The sequence below is a fragment of the Ostrinia furnacalis genome, unplaced genomic scaffold, assembly GCF_004193835.3.
Source record: "Ostrinia furnacalis isolate ACB-3 unplaced genomic scaffold, ASM419383v2 OfSCF0822, whole genome shotgun sequence".
Taxonomy (NCBI): domain Eukaryota; kingdom Metazoa; phylum Arthropoda; class Insecta; order Lepidoptera; family Crambidae; genus Ostrinia; species Ostrinia furnacalis.
The window spans coordinates 38,461-59,177 of record NW_021131061.1 but is presented as its reverse complement, the minus strand read 5'-3'; the positions used below and the strand labels follow the sequence as shown (position 1 = coordinate 59,177).

The window sequence follows — 20,717 nt, the reverse complement described above, 5'->3', positions numbered from 1 at the left end:
AGAATAAAATTGGCCTATTGACAGTCTCCGTATGGGAAATATTTTGTCAAAATGACAATTTTATTCTTGAGATAAAAGCTCAGATAAAAGATGATAAGTATGCAATAATACGTAAAACAAAGTCTTTATTTCGCGCATATACCGACATAAATAACGACATCTGATTGAGTTTATGAAAATGGTTCGATGAAATATGCGGCCATGAGAGCTTTGAAAATGAATGCAGTGATGTAAGTATCTATCTAACATTCCTTCACTAATTTGGAACGTGTCTTTTTCTATTATACAACGTGTCCCAAAATTCAAGGATATGATTTGTAAAGTAGTTTACCGTAACTATGTAAACCCTAATGTAAATAAATAAATACAAATCAAACGAGCCTCAACTCGATGGAGTCGTTTTATTCCGGAGTTCCTATGGGGTCACTGACTTTCCAGCTCTATCATCAGATCAGCTCCATGTCATCATAATATTGCATTGTCATCCGAATTGCATGTGTATCCGAAATTTTAACTCAATCGGTTGTCGTCAGGAAATGGATCTAACTAATTCAGCTTGCAAAATTCCACCCGAACAAACATAGTTTACACACAACATACATTATAAGCTAAATAAAATAAAATAAAAAATATTATCCCATACAAAATGTTCATGGATTTGTAATTTTTGTTAAATATAAATACCTTACTATACGGTGCGCTAGTTTAGAACATTTCGGGCGATCACTTGCGCCTGCGTTGAATGACATCGACATCAAGGTTCATCAATTCAAGTTTAAAATAATAGGCAGTAATGTATGAAGAAAGAGCTTCTATTCTGTACCTACCTATGCCCGTGTATTTTTGATCGGTGTCAAATCGGAGTTTTCGTGCGGGGTGCGCGGGTGTTGTGCGAAGCGTGAAGGTCAAACGCTCAAGGTCATTGAGGACTCTAATCGCCTTAATACTCGCACGGACGCATGCTAGTTAATACGTAGGATCTTAGCAACAGAAATTTCACACGTGTAATAAAAAAAAATCGATAACTAATTCCTTATTATCTTCCGCAGAGAGTCGAGACTGGCGTGTCACAACCATCTGTCACTCAGTATGCGCTGTGAGCGAGTAGGAGTATGGTGGCAGCGAGCGACGCGCGCTTCTGTGCTCAACCGATCCGCCGGCCCACGCCCCAAAGGTACCACTTAACCTTTGCGGAGCCACTTCCCAACCTGCCGGGACTATCCTTATTTAAATCTCAACAAAAATACCTTTATACAGTCATGGGTAAGGTTCAGTTTGCTTTGTAGATGATGCATAGTGAATTTACATTTTAATGCCCATGACTGAACAGTCTTATAGCGTAGGTGTTGAGCAAAAAGTGCTTTTATTGAGATTTCGATGTTGGCCCTTTGGAGAACTTGATGTCTTTGAGCAGCATTATCAGCGTAATAGACAATCAGCCATTTGAAGGCGTAACTGAATACGAAAATGAAATGAACTGCAAGGTACGAAATACACAAAAACATTTTCAAAAATATGCGGTGCTATGGCAAAGTAAAACAAACATCTGGAAATTAAAGTTCAAATTGAGATCGTAGAGATAAGATTATGGAGACTTTTGGCTTTTTTGTGAGCAGTCTATTATCTGTTCCGCTTTATAAAAATGGGAAATCATTAGTTTTGAAGACTGGCGACGCTAGTTGTCGGTCAAAATTTCAGACTTGGCGTTACTTTATCTTCAGTAATCTATAGACGCGTGTGCTACTAAAATAATTTGTAACAACTGCAAAATTAAATAGTGTTTTCTTTTGAAACTAATCGAAATTGTTTTGCGTTGTTTTAAAAAATAATAAATTAGTAGCGTGAGGTATGAAATTGAGCACGGAATTTGTGTGGTTTTTATTCAAATCCTCTGTTGTCCAAGTACAATATTTGCTATAGACTGATCGTCTTTATAATCGAGTACATTACGTGCATTGTAGTTCCTGGCTGATAGCTGACATTAAATGCACGATAAGCACTAAAGTGTGCAGATACTGTGACTATTTCAGCGTCAGCGATAGTGAACTGTTTGTGTATAGATTTATCGTGCATTTTTAGTTGTCGTTAGTGTTAATTAAAAATATCACGACAAAACATATTTAAAAAAACCGCGCACTTTATTGTGAATATTGTGTTACTAGAATTAGCACTACATAAATGAAAATGGATTGATTTGTTAAACAAAAAGATCACTTTTCAGAAAATCTGTAATTTTATTCACAGAAAACTTCATTCTTATTTTTTTATTACATTCAAGTTTCTTCAGGTCATAGCATTTCGAAAAATACGTGCCAACTTGGTTGATTACGGTATATTACATTTCAGTATCATAAACAGACAGTAATAGTTGAACACTCGGATGATTTTGACACTGAAATCTAATATACGAAATGTCTATTTGTGTATTATTTTGTAAGAAAGATGTTTTCAGACTCGTGATCTTACTTGTAGTTCCTTACGTTAGAATAATTGCAAAAATAATATAAAAAACAATGTTGTATCGCTGTGACCACCATACAACATTACTCTTGTGATGTAAATTACTGTAAATAATAAATAGAAGAGATGTTTAATGTTTAAGGTCTAAATATATTAGGTTTCCTTGCTATGTCCATCTAAGTTGTAAGTACGAAAAATTACACAAAAAAACATTGTTAGATTCTTTTTTAATAGCAGAATTTTATATTTCGGTCGGTCTACGCTGAAATTGACGTTTTGACATTTGTTACAATATTATTATATAATAATTATTTTTTTATTTATAAAATGTAAAGTTGTGGTGTGATTATAGTGTAATAATTATGTGTCTGAATTAGAAAAGCATTTTGTGATATTCGCATCCAGTTTAGTTTTTTCCTTCAAAATTAGGTCTTGGTTCTGAGAGCCAAGCTTTTTCCGAAGGTTCACCACTTTTGGATGCAAAATAAATAATAGTTTCGAAGGTATATGTCAGCGAGAGAAATGGAATGCACTGGATGTGCGTAAAGCAAAATCAGAAACCTGTCTAAATAGATGCGTTGGATAATAGTGAGATAAATTGAAAGAATTTAAGTTATAATCACATTGCAGCTGGAGTTAAATAGTATAAGCCTATTTTCAAATTAAAATATAACGAAAACCAAAATATTTGCTGTTTTCATTTTAACCTCCCTCGGTTACCGTTTATTATAAACCTTATTACATAATCAAACTTAACCTCGCAAGAACAACAACTTAAAGCTATTTGATGATGATTTAATTATATTAATTGCTTTGTTTTGCTCTATCACATAAAATAAGTATTATTTTTATACCTTAAAGCTTTACACTTGTTAAATGATAAAAAAAATCATAGGTACATAATGTTATACAACCAAGTTTCTCTTAACACTAAATTGTTTGTAACTCTCAGTTTTGATAATGTCCAATAAAATATCCACCACATTGTATACCTCGGCGTAACTTGTGTACAAAGCCGTGGGGGTCAGGCGGATCACGTTGGGATCCCTGAAGTCCGGCACCACTCCACGCGCCTTCAAGGCCAGGCTGATTCGGTACCCCTCGTCGTGCTCCAAACACACGTGGCCACCTCTCTTACTGTCCTCTTTGTTATTCCCTATCGTAAACCCGTGCTCCACAAGCTTCTTCTCAATAAGGTACATCAAATAACCAGTGATATGCAACGACTTCGCCCGAATTTTGCTCATGCCCGCTTCGTTGAACATGGTCAATGAAGCCTCCAAGCCTGCCATGGCCAACAGCGAGGGCGTGCCGATCTGCCAACCGCTGGCGTCCGGCTGATGGTCGAACTCCTGCCGCAGAAGAAACTGCGTCTCGTGCCTGTTACCGAACCACCCAGCCAATCCGGGAACCTTCTGGAAGTGCCGCCGGTTCACGTACAGAGCCGAAGTCGCTCCAGGACCACCGTTCAAGTACTTGTACGTACACCACACAGCGAAATCAGCGTCCAGAGACTTCAGATCCACTTCAACAGCGCCCACAGCGTGACTCAAATCCCAGCCAATAATTATTCCTCTTTTCTTTGCGGCGGCTGTTATCTTCGCCATGTCTACCACTTGGGCCGTCCTGTAATAGACGGTCGGCAGCAGAATCAGTGCCACATCTTCAGTCATAGCTTCGATGACATGATCTTCGTTCAAAAACTTGCCTTCAACACTTTTAACAACTTTCACAGCGTCTTTGGGATCGTACCCTTTCAATCTGACCTGACTGTCAATTGCGTATCGATCTGTTGGGAAGTTAATGTCGTCTACTAAAATTTTGTATCTATCTTTAGTGGGCTTGTAAAGAGTACTAACAGCTTGGTGGATGTTGGTGGTGGTGCTCCCAGCGAAGGCGATTTCATCCTTTTCAGCCCCGACTAAAGGCGCCATCAGCTTGGCAAGGCATTCGGAGTACATGTAGTATTTTCCGTTGTCAACGTTCCAGATCTTCACGCCGTGGTCCTTCCACTTGTCCAGCAGAGTTAATATTATGGCTTCTGCGTCCTTCGAGGCGAGCCCTAAGGAGTTGCCACACATGTAAATCACTCCTTTCTTCAAAAAGAACCGTTGTCTGAAGTGTCCCAATCTGTCGTTATTGTCCAGTTCCTTTGGGTAGTCCAAGCCATCACTGTATTGCTTTTCCATTGTCGTGTGTTGCTTTGGAACAATGCGCAGCGCTAATGAGATTTTCTTCGTTCCTCCTAGTATAAGTACCTGTTGCGGAAATATCACTAGCAGTGTTATATCACCTGTTTATGATCTTTTTATATTAAAATGTTTACAGAGCTTACGTAGAATCAACGTTTTCTCCCCCGCAAATAACTGAAACTGTGACCAAGATTTCGTGATAGCAAATATTATAATGTTGTTAACGAGTTGGACAGTAAGCGCGCAGCACAGTAATAAAGTTGTTAATATTGAGAAATACTTAATACCTACTCGTTTATGAAATACTTTTTTTGTCCGTGTTTTTTTTACAGGCAGAACCAATTGAATAAATGCCATACAGTCACAAATGTTGAACCTTATTTTTCGAAAGACGTAGCGTGGGCAGGCCTCCCACTAGATGGACCGACGATCTGGAGAAGGTCACGGCAAGAGCCTGGATGCAGCGCAGGACCGGTCGTTATGGAAATCCTTAGGGGGGGCCTTTGTCCAGCAGTGGACGACGTCATTTGGCTGAAACGAACGAACGAACCTTATTTTTGTTACTAAAACTATGCTTTAACTTTTTTTTTCATGAATATATGGGTATTAAAAAATGATCACAATTAAAGGTATTGGCTGTACGGTGAAGATTAATGGATTGCGCGTTCTTTTTGAGCAAGGTTTAAAAAACCCTAGAAGTAACTTTAGAATGTTCTCTGCAGTGGTTTCTTTAAACGTTTTTGGCAATAACTATTATGTTGCTCTTATACCAGGGAAAGGTTTTCGCCATTTTTTTAGTTTACCCCCTAAAAGAGCCTCTAATAGTAAATAATGTCTATTCCAACTTTCACAAACATTTATGGTAACACTACATTTTATCTATTAAAGGATACTTACTAGGTATTTCTACGTGATAATAAAATATTACGCGCCATAAAAGTTATAGGTTGTCATTGTTTTTAGCATTTAAATTGGTTGGTCGCATCCATACGTCTACCTACCACACTTCATAAAAATATCGACTAAGGCTGGGTTGCACCATCTTATCTTAATTAACTTTGACAAAAAAAGTCAAATTCCATACAAATATCATCGGTTATTAATTTTAAACCTACTTACGGTTAAATTAAGTTGGTGCAACTCAGCCAAGTAATTGATCGTGATGTAGTTAATTTTTATTTTTAAGTTACAATTTAATAACATGCTCGTAGTTTCCTTGTGTAATCGAATCAGAATCTTCAAGTCTACCTAGCCTAAATCGTACCTCTAATGTTACGTACGTCGCAAATGACGAGTTTTGTTGACCATGTAAAAAATGTAAGTGCAAGTGCAGTAGATAAATACTTACTTGCTATGAATAACAAGTTGCTTTGAAGGCTTTTAATAACCGCCGAATTTGTCTGATTAAATTAAGAGTATTTATTCGTGATAAAATTAAGATCTTAGAGTAAGTATTTTTGAAAACAAAGATGGGGATTCAATATTTAATTTGGTTATTCGACAAAACCCTTCCAATATTATCAGTATTATGAAAATATATAGGAAACACCACAAGTACCAAGTCAGTCATGTCATACTTTTTGTAACAAAAGAAAAACTTATCCAATCATGCTGTCAAATTATCTAAACACCACGAACTGTCACCCGAACACATGTCGCATGTCAAACTATGCTCAAACTCAAATTAACCGCCCCCGTTTACAAGAGATTCCTGGCCAGGCGGCTATCTGTGAGCAGGAATGACCGGACGGTTTGCTGGCCCAAGCCCGACTACGGGCCCATGGAGGTGATGCGGTCGGACCTCATGAATGGCATCAAGGTAGCCTCCGCGAAGCCTTTGGGCGCACAGATCGGAGCTTGCACTATCATGTATCAGGTAAACCACTTTATTGCCATGCCTTTTAGATAGGGATCCGCGACTTCAGGGCATAGGTACGAAAATCTGAGAGATATCAATTTGTCAGAGCTACCATTTAGTGAGGATACCTTCCAACGACCAACAATAGCAGTTAACATGTAACCTAGCTGTCTCACTGTGGTTTTCTTTTGCCCTGGGCTAAATACCTATAAGTCACCGTTGTTTCAATGCTCCCTTTTTCTAGAAGACCACCTTTAATAGTATCAAGGTCTGGTCACAGGGTGAAAACGATGAGTGATCTCACTCGATTATTTCTAAACTAAGTATACAAGATATCAAAAAACTAGTTACTGATCCTGAAAGTGCATCATGAGCTCTATCAAACGGAAGCTGTGAAACATTGAATTTTCAGATAGTTCCAGTTTATCCTATAACCTGTTATTGGTACCGTTTGAAAGAGCTCGTGAAGCACTTTCAGGGTCAGTAATCAGTAGGTAACCATATTTTCGATATCTTGTAGTATAAGTAGTTTAGAAATAATCGGGTGAGATCACTTATCGTTTCCACCCTGTACCTATATGGGAATAATTTATGATTGCCATGGTCAAAGTTGGATTCATCAACACCAATTTCCGCGCAAGGCTGGTTCCCGCTACGAATGGGACGACCAGATCGGCGCCAGCCACTTCCTCCGCGCACTGTCCTCGGGCTCGGGCTGCGGCTACTCCGCGTACATGAAGGCGCGCTACCTACAGCAGTGCGGCGCCGCCATCACCTGCACCTCCGACCGCCAGTCCATCGCCTACACGCTGCGCTGCCCCGTCTCCTGCTTCCCGGACCTGAAGAATGTCTTGCTGGATGCCGCTCAAAGGTAAATTAGTTAACGTGATTGGGTTTCGAACTTGCTTCCTTACCTAAGGGAACTAAAGAGTGGGCCTCTGTCATTACTAATTTAACTTTTTTTTTTCAATAATTTAATAGCATATTTCTGTCTGTACCATTTAAATACCGGTTACAGATCAAGAGATCTAATGTTTGCATAGTTTGCAGTCTGCACACGTACAGATGAAACACAGAAGTTTTATTTAAACCCTTAATTTTGAAGGTGTTGCTACCACCAATGGGAGATCGACGACCGAAAGCCATTAGTCCGGGATGACTTAGAGAGACGGCATCCAGAGCAGATCGTGATGGATTTGGTCCAGCGCGCAGCCTTCGCGGGACCTCTGGCTAATTCGGTGTTCTGCGAGGACGAGCGAATAAGCGGCATGTCGCAGGAAACGCTGCAGTGCTTCGCGCAGACGAACTTCATATCGGTGCGATGCTCGGTCGGCAGTGTCGGAGTGCCGTTTGAAGAAACCCTTAGGATGGCTGAGAGGATCGAGTTGAGACGAGTTAGTATTTCAAACTTAACTAAGATTAAGTTAGGTGTCCGCAATAAAATAGTGCCAATTTACGCTCTCTTGCTTCAGAACTTTATCCACTTGAGTTTCAAGGTGTGAATATTAATTTCAATCGTATTTTTCCACATCCTAGAGTTTCATTATTGGGTAAGGCCTATGTTCAGCAGTGGACGTCCTGTGGCTGAAATGACGATGGGTTTTACTTAAAACCTTCATTTACTTAAGTCTGAATTTCAGAATTGGATCTCATAATGATTCGAAGATGGAAAACCGCCTCTGGGATTAGATTAACTAGTTCGTATGTACCATAGGAGCGGCCTCCCGACCCGTGCACTCTTCCCACGTTCCCCAAGAGTGGCTACGAGTACCACGACCTGGGCTCCGGAAGCGACACGTGGATCGCGCTCGCTGTGCCCGGTTGCAGCAGCTGCGACATCTCGTAAGGACAACCCTCAATCCTTCCTTACTTAAAAAAGGCAGGTACTTCTCACTTCAGTTCTCGAGTGGTGACCAAGGGCTGGAAGACGTAGCGTAGGCAGGCTAGGTGGACCGTCGAATTGGTTAAGGTCGCAGGAAGAGCCTGGATGCGGGCAGCGCAAGACCGTTCATTGTGGGAAAACCTTGGGGAGGCCTTTGTCCAGCAGTGGACGTCATTTGGCTGAAACGAACGAACGAACGAAGGCAGGTACCTACTTAGCGCCTTACACTGGTGTGACGTATTTATAAAGAAAAGTCTGCGTGACGAAGCAACAAATGATTATTTGTTAGGCGTTACATTTAAACCTTCATTTTAGATAAAGTAAAAATTTCTTTATTTGCTTAGACTTAAAAGTGCTTACAACCTTCTGAATTAATTCTTTACTCGTGCGTGTGACCCTTATCTTATCATGGGACATTGACATTACCTCCTAGCTTTACACAGTGCGTGCGAGTGTGCCTACACACGCACTCACAACACAAACGTTAAGCGCGAACTCAAGTTCGGTCGGGAAAAACCACTGGAATACTAAGTAGTACATTAGCGAGGTCTATTCCATTTATATCTCCCGGAATAGGTCACCCAGGTGATCAAAGTGGACTCCAGGCAACACTTTGGTTTCCTTTGATCATCCATGGATGGATAAGAAGTTCACTTTGATCACCAATAGGTGACCATTGCGAGGAACCAGGAGTTCGAGGACGAGATCCGTGAGGAGTTCTTATTGCTTGCTTTAAATTCTTTACAACTAACAACAATAGTCGCATCAGGACCAACGATCTGATGAAGTTGCGGAAAAGGCAGGGCAGGACCGGTCGTTGTCCAGTGGACGTCATTTGACTTAAAAGAACGAATGAAGTCCAGGCATTATGGTGTCCCAAATGACGTCCATTGCTGGACAAAGGCCTCTCCCAAGGATTTCCATAACAACCGGTCCCGCCCACCTCCAGGTACTTCCCGCGACCTTCACCAGATCGTCGGTCCACCTAGTTGGGGGCCTTGTCCAGCAGTGGACGTCATTTGACTGAAACGATGGTGTCCCCTGTGGCAGGTGCCTGCTGAAGCACTCGATAGTAGCCGCGGCGTGCGGCACCGGCAACATCCAGCTCGGCCAGCACGACATGGACCGCACGCAGCAGCCGCCGCTCGGGCTCATGGCCGGCAACGACATCTATACCGACTACAAGGCCTTCAATTTGTCCTATTTCGATCAAGGAATCTTTGGTTAGTGCAACCATTATGTCTCCAATCTACTGAACAATACCATGGTGGGGACTGTTGGCCCTAGCCCTGGTTAAGCTCATTAGTTACATACCTAGGCTACTTTAGGCAAACTTGATTTATCTTACTCGTTTGTGTACATTACTAGAATACTGACTAATGATGGTTCTAGTAGACTGTTAAACATATAGTGGATTTTACGTAAAGTAACGTTAATGCATTTTCTATATTACCATTTCTAACCTCATTCATATTCATAACCTACCGGTTGCGAAGAAAATCAACAAATGGGAAGAATGAATGAATGAGCTGCTTTTTTTCGAATCTTCATTCTTGTCTTCGTTCTCTTCCGTTTCCCGGATAGAGTGAAGGAACGTAGGGATGCGAAAGGGAACAGAATCGATTGCTGTAACGCCTATGTAATAACTTCTAAACAAAAACAGGTGTCCTAGCAAAGACCCGGTCGTGTACGGCCAAGCAGGCGGCCCTGTGCGCAGCAGAGTTCCTGGTGAATGTCGGAGATCTGGACTTCAAGCAGATTGAAGTGGGCAAGAAGCGGCTTAGTAAGTTCTTTGAGCAATATAAATTATTTAGCTGTCAGCAGATCATTGACACATTGCTAGTCAATAGATACCAATGTGTGATAAGGAATAATCTTATGGTGCGCAATCACAGGGCCCGTAGGAAATATGGTGCATAATGAATGTTGGGTAAACTTAAAAGGTAACCAAATCCTTATTTTAAGTGTATAATTAATATACCTAGCTTACGTTCATTCTCACATATTATATTATTTTTAGCAAATGTGGCACTTAACCGTTCAAGTTATCGTGGAAAACCTATCAAACAACTAGGTAACTGATGTTAGTTGTTTTTTTGGATCTATCTACATAGCAATGGAAAGTCGTCAATTAAAACCAATATTACGCGATTGTTATTATGATGATCGTTATCTCGCTATAGCACACGAAAGGTTCATAAACGGGGCAAATATTTTGATATTAGATACACCTACGTGTTGTTTTGTTCCTTATTCCGCCTTCCATTTGAATAACAAGCATCACAGTTTGCAAAACATGTTTGTTTTGTTACTAACTATTTGGGTATCCTCCAAACTTATTACGTGGTTGATGCAAACGAATTATTCTATCGCTGAAAATGATCCTCTATCGAAAGACTGATATTTTATTCTACTTCATAGTTCTTCAAGTTACCTATTCAAATGTTTTTTCTCCGTTTTAGCCGTGTAGTTTTGGCGAAGTAAAATAGGACCAATCCTACTCTTCCCGTGGATGTATATTATGACTTAGCATGGGGATGGGAAGTGTAGTGTTTGTCCTGTAATAGCAAATAAATGACCTGTTGATGATGTTTTTTTCCCAGAGGTAAGCCTTGCCCTCCACGACGAGGACTGCGTGAAGGTGAGCGAGGGCCTGGCGCTGCAGGTGGCTAACAATATGCAGATCGACAGCGCCAAGAACTCCATGTGCATGGTCGACCTCATACCGGCGGACGAGGTCTGCGCGACTGCTAAAGTGCTGTCCAGTAAAAGTAAGGACAAAATAATGAAAATCACTAAGTAAACGAGTCTCATCGTCATCTAGAATATAATTTTGTTAGAAATCCTGCTCCATTTAGAATATTACTTCTGTCTTTACATGTAATTGAATTTTTCGAAGACTTGCTTGCGTGAGCAACCATAAAATTGACTTCTACTGCTAGTGGATCGCCATAGTTGTTGCTGGCTGGCATTGGGCTTTTTTCATTTATTACTCATTACCCTCTATACGTTTTCAGGTAGATGTATGTCAGTGGCGGTGGTGGGTGACATAGGCGCAGTACCGGAAGGGCGAGAGTTATTATGTGGTTTTTAAATTATTACTATTATTTATATATTTTTATGACAGTTTAATAAAATGAATCGCTAACCGAAACCTTTGTCATTATTTTTGTTTCCTAAAGTCCTTCCTATTCTTTATCCTATTCTTTTGTCATAATGGACATTGAGGTGGGATCTCTTCCTAGACAAGTTCCCCCGGTTTCCACCAAAACGGAGCAGAGCGGAGAAATGTCGGGTCGTCAAATTTTTCTATAGAATTTGACAGCGGCGGCGGAGCGGAGAGATTTCTCCGCTCCGCTTTGGTGGAAGGGCCTTACTTGGCTCCGGCGTTTTTTTTTAAAAAAAAAAGTTGCTTGGCTCCATGAATGGATTAAATTATTTTATTTTATTTATTTAATAGGACAGCCAACAAGACAACACTAGAAGACAATCAAAATTAAAACTTTGTAAGCGCCTGTAGCCTTTTAAACGAAATTGCGTGAGTTAGTAATATGCCCAGCATTAGATTCTATATATAGTTTTATTTATAGGCTGCCTGAAAAGCAGCGTTCTTCTAGGCGCCCTGAGCCCCGATTACGGTAATTTTTAACGTCTCCAATCCAGACACGCTTCTCGATTCTGCGATACGATTGGTCGTTCAACAGCGTACGTCAGCTGTTTTGACCAATCGTATCGCAGAATCGATGAAGCGCGTCTGGATTGGAAACGTTAAAAGTTACCGTAATCGGGGCTCTGTTCGGCTACTAATCTCTTATTCTTACAATTGAACACTTTTTCTCATTCAATTGCTAATCGAATCGTGTTCATTTACATCACGTGCACATCACTAATATTGTCAACTGTCATGAACTGTCAAAAAAAAGTTCATCAATTTTCTGTATGCGTAAAATTTTAAACAATTTATTATTTTTACATAAAATACGCCCATAAACTTGATATGTCTTAGTTAATTTTGCTTTTACGGGATTCATGATGATGAACTCCATTCATAACACAGTCAAATGTAAGTTTTATTTTGAGGTTATGAATTTATTCGGTAATCGTGAATTCTGTGATAAAATAACCTAATTTCCTAAATGATTCCAGATCTGCGGCTGATAAACATCAAGACAGCTTTAAATGCTGTTAAAGAATGTCAGCCGCGACGGCTGCCAGTGGAGAAACCCTGCTTATTGTCTAAGGCGAAGACATTATCTTTTGCACCTCGTTCTATTGGTGTAGAGATCACCGAGAGCAATGTTGTGGATAGAACTAAGCAGGACCCGATTCCTTACATACCCATAATTAATCCGCGGTCGATTTTGCCGTTAATTGATACCAATTGGAGGAAGGATGAAGTGGGTCTCCCTGCACTGAACAATGAAGAGAAGCAAGCGACCAGGCTTATTGTCATTAGGAGGAAAAAGATGAAGAAGCACAAGCGCAGGAAGCTGTGGAAGAGAATGAGATATCGCTGGGCTAGGGTATGTCTTTTTGTCAATTAAATAATACTATATTTAGATTATTTACTTTAAATATGTATTTTTGAATAGTAAATAGATATGCTAAGTAAGGTAGGTTAACATATTATTATTAACCATAATTTTATTGATGAGGCAAAGCCACAACACAAAAACAATGCATTTGAAACATCAACAGTCTTTGTCTGGGCTCCGAATATACTATTATTATTACTATTTATTCTACTAAATACATACAATGTATTGTAGCAGGAAGGTTATCTATCTGCCTCAAAACAAGTTTGCTTAGTTTTAGAACCGAATTCAAACAAATAGGTAGTTTGACAGTTCGAAAACACTTATTTATACTAATGTTTATTTCTCTATCATTCTTACAGATAAAGCAGCGCAGGCGTCAAGTCAAAGAAAAGATCTTCCAGAACTCACTCCTCGCCATGGTGAAGGAGGCCAACGAGTTCTCCGCCGAGAAGTACGTCGCTGGGAAACTGGAGAAGGCCAACCACAAGCCGCTGCCCACCAGGTGGCGCCACAAGCGCCTGCCCGAGTTCATCATCCGACAGCTGCTCGGCATCGACAAGAAGATCAATTACAAACACACGGATACTTATAAGGCTTAATTTGCTCATGTCTGAAGTTACTGCTATTAGTTGCATGTTTAATTTTGAGAATTAAGGTGCCCTGGATCTTGTAGAGTTGAAGTCTTCTAAAATCTAAGAGGCATCTGAACTTATATGTGTCAACGTAAAATTGTGAACTCTGTCAGTTTATAATATAATGCGTTAGATTGTAAACTAACAGTGGGTTAGGTTAGGTTAGATTGTAATTTAACTATGTCAGATTATAATCTGACGGAATTCACAATTTTACGGTGACATATGCATTACTATGATTCAGAATAATATAATCCTGTAATTTGTTACTTATGCATATCAAAGAAAAGGCTCTCTTAGATAAGGAATCAACTGACCTGAGGACCTGAAATCCTCTAAAAATGTTATAATATATTTAAGCCAGTAATTGTATTTTTGCATTTATAATAAATAAATATTGAGGAAAAGGTTTTGGATTTGAGTAACTGAAATCATATTAACTGAATTCTGTGAGAGCTGTTATTGCTAAAATGTATTTATTTTCGTGTTATTAACATCGTCGACCGATTGTATTGTTTTTATGGCGCATTATCAGTAACTTTAGACATTATGAGAAGCTGATTGGAATATTTGTAGACAATATAGAGTTATTATAATAAATAATGTTCATGTTTTATTTATTAACTTTGTAAGCATCTAAACTTCAATAATGTGTAGAAAGGGATACATAATTTAATAAAAAACTTATTTATTTATTTATTATTCATTATTGAGCAATTACATATTTGATCCAAATAGCGTCCTAAATCCTTTTTAGGTTTGTCTAGACACTATTGTTCTCTATACAAATAAAAACAAACTTGGATTAATACACTCGCGAGCAAAAGTATGGAATCACTTACATGAAGTTGTTTCCACGCGATCTTGTGTACTAACGAATTTGTTAGTAACTAAAAAAGTAGCACCATTTTAAAGATTAAACTTTTAACTTTAAATTGATACCAAATTCATTTAAATCACACCAGTATTTAAAAAGATATCCCGGCTGATGTAAAGAAGTAAGGAAAAAGACATGTATCAACTGTTTGATACGTCGCGAGTTGCGGCCTATTTACCCCCCATAAAAGCAACTGTTTTCGGATTTTTGCTTTCACACGTTGATCCATACACATCTCCGCTTATTTTGACACTTTACCTGGGATTCTACACCTTCAGAAGCAGCACAAATCGTTGCACTATTGCAAGAAGGGCTCAGCCAGTTCGTAGAGAAGTTGACATGAAAAAACGATTTTCCCTCTGCGATGTGCACCGGCAATGTTCAGAACTTGGTCTCGGGATAAAGCCACCAGTCTCCCGAAAGCGTCTTAAAACTTTCGAAACCCAGGACTGGCTTATGTGGAGCTGACGTGCGACAGCCCTCTGGCTGAGCCCTTCTTGCAATAATGCAACGATTTGTGCTGCTTCTGAAGGTGTAGAATCCCAGGTAAAGTGTCAAAATAAGCGGAGATGTGTATGGATCAACGTGTGAAAGCAAAAATCCGAAAACACTTGCTTTTATGGGGGGTAAATAGGCCGCAACTCGCGACGTATCAAACAGTTGATACATGTCTTTTTCCTTACTTCTTTACATCAGCCGGGATATCTTTTTAAACACTGGTGTGATTTAAATGAATTTGGTATCAATTTAAAGTTAAAAGTTTAATCTTTAAAATGGTGCTACTTTTTTTGTTATTAACAAATTGGTTTGTACACAAGATCGCGTGGAAACAACTTCATGTAAGTGATTCCATACTTTTGCTCGCAAGTGTATAATCTAAGATAAAAAATAGGTAACCTTCTCATACATAAATGCACTAATTTTGGATGATCTATCCACTCTACTTTTGAGTAACATTGCTATAACCAGAAAATTATCGTACTTATAAATATAGTTTCTATCAGAATCTGAATTATTGATTTGCAAGATATTATAATAAATTGTCCTATATGAATTTACAATCTGTACTAGACTCAAGAGGATTTGACTCGCTTTTACTATGAGAGAATTTTTCTTCTACAGCTCTGTATGGTACCCACACAGCTGATAGGTACCAACGCCATAGATCATTGCTTCCCCTTTTCATACCTACCAAAACATAAACCTCTGTACGATTTTACTACATAACATTGTTAAAGCCATGGAAATATTCATAGCCAAGGAGAATGCAGGCAGCAGTGCCATTGTTTTATGGTTTTCCTCAATTACAAGTCGGGATTAAGATGCTGCGGCACTGGATGGCTGGCTAGCGTTCCAGTAGGCATTACATTAAAATTTTAATTTCATCGCATTCATCATGGCCAGAAGTGGTCAAATTAAAATAACATCAAGAGAGACGGGGCTTCACTGAAAGTGACAGATTACCCCTCTTGACAAAGTAACTTCATTTACCTACGTTTTTTCGCTTTGTGAATCTATTGCGATGATTCTCACAGGTATCATTTTGTTAAGGTATTATAAGATTGAATAGATTGCAACGGCTGTGCTGTGAGAAATAAGTAAGTGCAGTACCTACCTACTTACAATGTAAAATTTGAAACAGGATAAGTAATGGAAGCACAGATTTCGATTACGTGACTGCAAACCCCATAGTTAAAAGAAGTTGCCTGTATGCTATGAGTAAGTAGGTACTTAATATTACTGTAGTTAGGCACCTCTTAAGTTTTTAACGCGAGAGAAGCTGCATCGTTTTACGAGAAACTAGCTTTCCGCCCGCGTGGAATTTTGTCTGTCACAGAAAAACTATCGCGCGCGTCCCTGTTTTAAAAACCGGGATAAAAACGATCCTATGTCCTTTCCCGGGACTCAAACTGTGTGTATGAGAAATTTAATCAAAATCGGTTTAGTGGTTTAGGCGTGAAAGCAAGACAGTCAGAGTTAATTTCGCATTTATAATATTAAGTCCGTACCGCGCGGGAATAACTTGACATCTCGACCTGCACTTTTTTTTTTTATTAGCTTAAAAGTTTCCTCTACCTTATACCCTTCTGGTATAAAAAACTCAACTCGAAATACCCAAAAATACTTGAAATACAGCTCTTGTTCATAAGTAAATATCTCTAATTTAGGCAATAAATATTTGACATAACGATATATCCAATTAATATTATTCGTACAAACATTTATATTTCGATTTATCAATGTATGTCAGAACATGTATTTGTTAATATCTCGACTTATACATTTATGGATTTTCGTTTTTAATTTGACAAAAACAGTTATCAAGTTATGATCCCCTCTGAGTACTAAACATATCCATGATATGTGCAGTTGTCTAGTTATGCACACTGTCAAGAGTTTGGATATTTGGAGTTATCCAGCTATTACATTCGTATAATCATATTTTTATATGTGTCATTAGCAGTTTTTAAAATATAACATTGTCAGGATTTCGAGTGTCTTTAAATATTTTTTACTTAGCAACCCCTGAAAATGTATTTTTAATATATTTAAGCGTTAATTATTACTTTTATTACTATTTTCAATAGTTTAAAACTAAATTAACGTTTAAATAGCAAGTTGAAAGTAGAAGGATAAGTTTAGTCAATAGGTAGGTACTATCTACTAATGTTTTTTCATAACAGACTAAGATTTCGTTTGACAACCGAATATAAGTAAAAAATCTAATAATAAACTTTTAGGTCAACTTTAATTTCCGGATATTTTTATAGTCTATTGACATCAATGACATTAATTAGGAATAATGATGAGGTAAGTAGGGTCGATACGCCAGATCTCGTCCATTTAGTGAGTTGGTAGATTTGAGGAATAAAAATAATATACAATTTTTCGTAATCATTTTGAACGAAAAATTGTTGTCATTATGCTCCCTTTAGTCTTTATAAGTATAGTATTAAACTTGCTCTAAACCATTAGAAGTTTTAATATCTTTGTAATATTAATATAATATAGAAAAAATGCATTCAAAATCACTAATAATTAATAACAGCATGGAAATAAAAAAATATAGATAAAATCTTACTAATCGGTATTCAAAATATTTAGGTATCACACTTAATAATTATAAACATACATTTATATTTTAGTTTATTTCATTTTTTAAAATTTCAATAGTATGGCTCAATTTGCAATATGGTCTCCTCTCTAGGCACAGTTTGCTTTTTAATATTATTTACAACGTCTGTATTTAAAAAATTGTCGTGATAATGTGGACGCAAATTGGCTATCACAAAGGGTAAGCTACATTTGGAGCGTGTATTAGCGTCCAGGAAAAGGCCTAAGTACTGAAAAAAATCTTTGTGTTCGATAAGTCATGTAAATAACGTTTTAAATAATATACAACATGCATTGTTTTGTATATTTTAATATCTTAGACCCAGTTAGACCAGACCGCGATCACTTCTGACGCAAAGTGGAAATTTCATTGTAGTAAATTCGCATCCACCTTATTTTAAGTGTCATTTAATAAAGTACAATCACCGATATCATTATCCGTATTGTATGGTTCATGGTTAAGGCTTAGAGACTGCGGTAAATCCCAAACTAGACCTAAATATATTAAAAACTTACCTTGAAACGCGCACCTGCTCACGTGGGATTTATTTTTGGCAAAAACGGTAGCATGCTATAAGATTTTTTTAATGTGGGTTTACCTGTCATACATTCAGGGAATCATAGCAATAGCTTACGTTCTAGAGTGATCCATCATTTGGACGTGAACTGGACGGTGGACGCGAAAGGGCGTGTCGACCTTACGCAAAAATATATCCAGTTAATTTTAATTATTTTAAGCTTAATGGTAAGCCTAAAATAATTAAAATTAATTGTGCTTGTTATGAAGCATGGCTTTTGTTCTTTTATTTGTCTTTTTTTTTAATTTTAAGTAAACGTACAATTATCTGATCAAAAGCAATCATAATCTGCGATTATATTTGATTTTTCTAATAAATTTGTTACTATTTCATTGCAAAAGTGATAAAAATATGTTCTATTTTTATGTTTTGTTTTTTTACTTAAACTTCATTCAAAATAATTAACTTAAATCTAATTTTTACAAGTCAAAAGTTTGTTTTTCTTTGGTGAATAACTTGACAAGTCGTCGGTACACAACTTGACAAGTCTTTTTTTTAATAGATTAAGAAGATAATTTAATCAAATTCTTACGCCAATCGAAAGATACGCATCAAATTAGCTTATTTCAATCATAAAAATATCAATTATCATTAATTCCGATTTACCAGAGAACTCTAAACTTTAAAATCGCTCCCCTGAAAAGTACGCAAAAATGACATGTCAAGTTATTCCCGCGCGGTACGGAAGTGTAGATGGTAAATAATATCCAACTGCCAAGCCCGCTGTCGATCAAGCCCCGGCTCTACCGAGTTATTTAGGTCGTGGCGCTCCCGATGTAAAATTTTTTGCTTTATGATAAACTTCTTAATTACGGATTCGACGTCCTGTAGACTTAGATTAATGGCCGCTGCGGGTACTCCTGTAAGCGTTTAACCTCCGGCGTCTGTCCGGGCGTCCGTTAGTTTTGAAAGTAAGCTAGGTACAAAATGGGGGAACTAGAACTTTACAATGGGATGGGACTGGACTTGAAAGTTCACTAGAAGTGATTTTTCTTCTTCTATCGTATGAAGAGAGATAACAAAGCGCTTAAAAATTCCTGCATAAAAAATAGGAATACTTACCCTACATACTTACTTATTCAGTGTATTTTTTTAAATTATACCTACATTTAGATTAACATCGGTACCTATTTAAATTAAATAATGAAGGTAGGTTACCTTTAACTACCCGAATCAAAATATTTATTATGTACATAACTCAGCAAAAACCAGCTTCGAAAGGTTATGGTATAAAATGTGATGCTTGATTACTTTGTATAATTTAATAGGTTCGCTTTTCACAGAAAAGGAACCTATTGTATTAATTGCTTAATCGCTTCTTTGATCGCTCATTGAGCCACTGGCTTCGGCGTTTCCCCGAAACTGCTTTGTTTCGGGAAGATTTTTACTCCGTTTGGCCCTTTATTTTTACCTACCTACTTGTTAAAATAAAGGACAATAAGTACCTTTGGGACCCTCTATTGGATATTTATTACAGGTAGGTAAATAAACAAGGAATACGAAAATGAAGTTCGTTGAATGAATTAAGTAAAAGATAATTATTTCTATTTTTTGTTTTACAGTTGTATTTTATTGACAAAGATCTACCAACAACATCCTTACACAATTTACGGTCCTATGAAAGTAAAGCTTTAAGGTATTACTACCTTATGTCCCTAATTTCCTATAAAAACATAAAATATTACCATGAGCTGTATTTTGGCGCCCAACGTGGTGTCGGTTTATCAACACAAAATGGGATGCCTAAACACGGTAGGTAATAGGTGCCGGCACTGCTCCTCAAAATTATCTGTACCTAAGCAATCATTATTGGATTCATTGATACTTAATCATCTTCTGTCTGAGGCTCAATCAAAACCCGATTAAAAACGCCCTTGTGACCTTCGAAGCCTCGACTACGGTAGATTAATAGTGTTACATTTTTATTTAACACTTTTGATGTAGTAAACCTTCGCCATTTTTTCAAAAAACTTGAGACATTATCGCGAGTTCCATTGCGAGTTGTTGCCGTTTCTTTACAGTTAATAATAATGCAGATAAATGCATCGTTAATTTGGTCCGTATATTTCAGAAGTTAGCTGCATAGAATGCCTTTGCTTCAAACGAAAATATAACTGCTGTGAAAAAAAAAATAGTGGCATAGGAATTTTGGGGAGGAAGGATTCGTTGCTAGCAGAGAAAATTTTTCTATGTTGCTAGGATGTGCAGCAAATACTACCTATTTTTTAGCTAAAAAGATTTTCTTACACAAAGTTGTTTGTTTTTATAATTTTTATTTTTATCTTACTCAATACTCCATAGTAGCCACTACATAGGTCACAGTTTAAAATTAAATTATTATTATCACAAATGATTAAACATGTTAATTTTTGTTTAAAAGCGGCTGAAAAAACCTACTTACCGGGACTTAGTTGGCTGTATAAGTTTTTTTGTCTTTGCTTCGTGCGCCTTTTTTTTCGTAATCTGTGGCCATTGATTTTTCGTAATGGTGGGAAATTATTGTATTTTACCGTGGGGTTTGTCGAAGCAATTTGTAAGTATTATTTTACATTATTTGGATTCATAATTATTGTGATGTGTGCGTAA

General features: G+C 37.8%; 3 protein-coding genes across 3 annotated transcripts; 2 read left to right on the top strand and 1 right to left on the bottom strand.

Moving 5' to 3' along the window:
* Positions 1 to 2,095: 2,095 nt before the first annotated feature.
* Positions 2,096 to 4,795, bottom strand: Kynu (kynureninase). Its single transcript, XM_028300920.1, has one exon. It carries the CDS (start codon positions 4,647 to 4,649, stop codon positions 3,366 to 3,368), a length of 1,284 nt encoding a protein of 427 aa, XP_028156721.1. The 5' UTR covers positions 4,650 to 4,795; the 3' UTR covers positions 2,096 to 3,365.
* Positions 4,796 to 6,136: 1,341 nt separating this feature from the next.
* On the top strand, positions 6,137 to 11,576 carry LOC114350217 (cytochrome b-c1 complex subunit 2, mitochondrial). The gene is made up of 8 exons (XM_028300922.1): positions 6,137 to 6,528; positions 7,152 to 7,381; positions 7,616 to 7,904; positions 8,225 to 8,352; positions 9,443 to 9,615; positions 10,056 to 10,175; positions 10,996 to 11,163; positions 11,410 to 11,576. The coding sequence occupies exons 1-8, from the start codon at positions 6,322 to 6,324 to the stop codon at positions 11,484 to 11,486; spliced, it is 1,392 nt and encodes a 463-aa protein (XP_028156723.1). The 5' UTR covers positions 6,137 to 6,321; the 3' UTR covers positions 11,487 to 11,576.
* Positions 11,577 to 12,313: 737 nt separating this feature from the next.
* On the top strand, positions 12,314 to 14,165 carry LOC114350218 (uncharacterized). The gene is made up of 4 exons (XM_028300923.1): positions 12,314 to 12,455; positions 12,539 to 12,915; positions 13,290 to 13,641; positions 13,786 to 14,165. The coding sequence occupies exons 1-3, from the start codon at positions 12,422 to 12,424 to the stop codon at positions 13,527 to 13,529; spliced, it is 651 nt and encodes a 216-aa protein (XP_028156724.1). The 5' UTR covers positions 12,314 to 12,421; the 3' UTR covers positions 13,530 to 13,641; positions 13,786 to 14,165.
* The last annotated feature ends 6,552 nt before the right edge of the window (positions 14,166 to 20,717 follow it).

Coding starts and splice junctions, on each gene's coding strand:
- Kynu (XM_028300920.1), bottom strand. CDS start 4,649: ATGGAAAAGCAATACAGTGATGGCTTGGACTACCCAAAGGAACTGGAC.
- LOC114350217 (XM_028300922.1), top strand. CDS start 6,322: ATGCTCAAACTCAAATTAACCGCCCCCGTTTACAAGAGATTCCTGGCC. Junction 7,382..7,615: donor TTGCTGGATGCCGCTCAAAG/GTAAATTAGTTA, acceptor TTAATTTTGAAG/GTGTTGCTACCACCAATGGG. Junction 9,616..10,055: donor TTTCGATCAAGGAATCTTTG/GTTAGTGCAACC, acceptor AAACAAAAACAG/GTGTCCTAGCAAAGACCCGG.
- LOC114350218 (XM_028300923.1), top strand. CDS start 12,422: ATGATGATGAACTCCATTCATAACACAGTCAAAT. Junction 12,456..12,538: donor CATTCATAACACAGTCAAAT/GTAAGTTTTATT, acceptor AAATGATTCCAG/ATCTGCGGCTGATAAACATC. Junction 12,916..13,289: donor TGAGATATCGCTGGGCTAGG/GTATGTCTTTTT, acceptor TCATTCTTACAG/ATAAAGCAGCGCAGGCGTCA.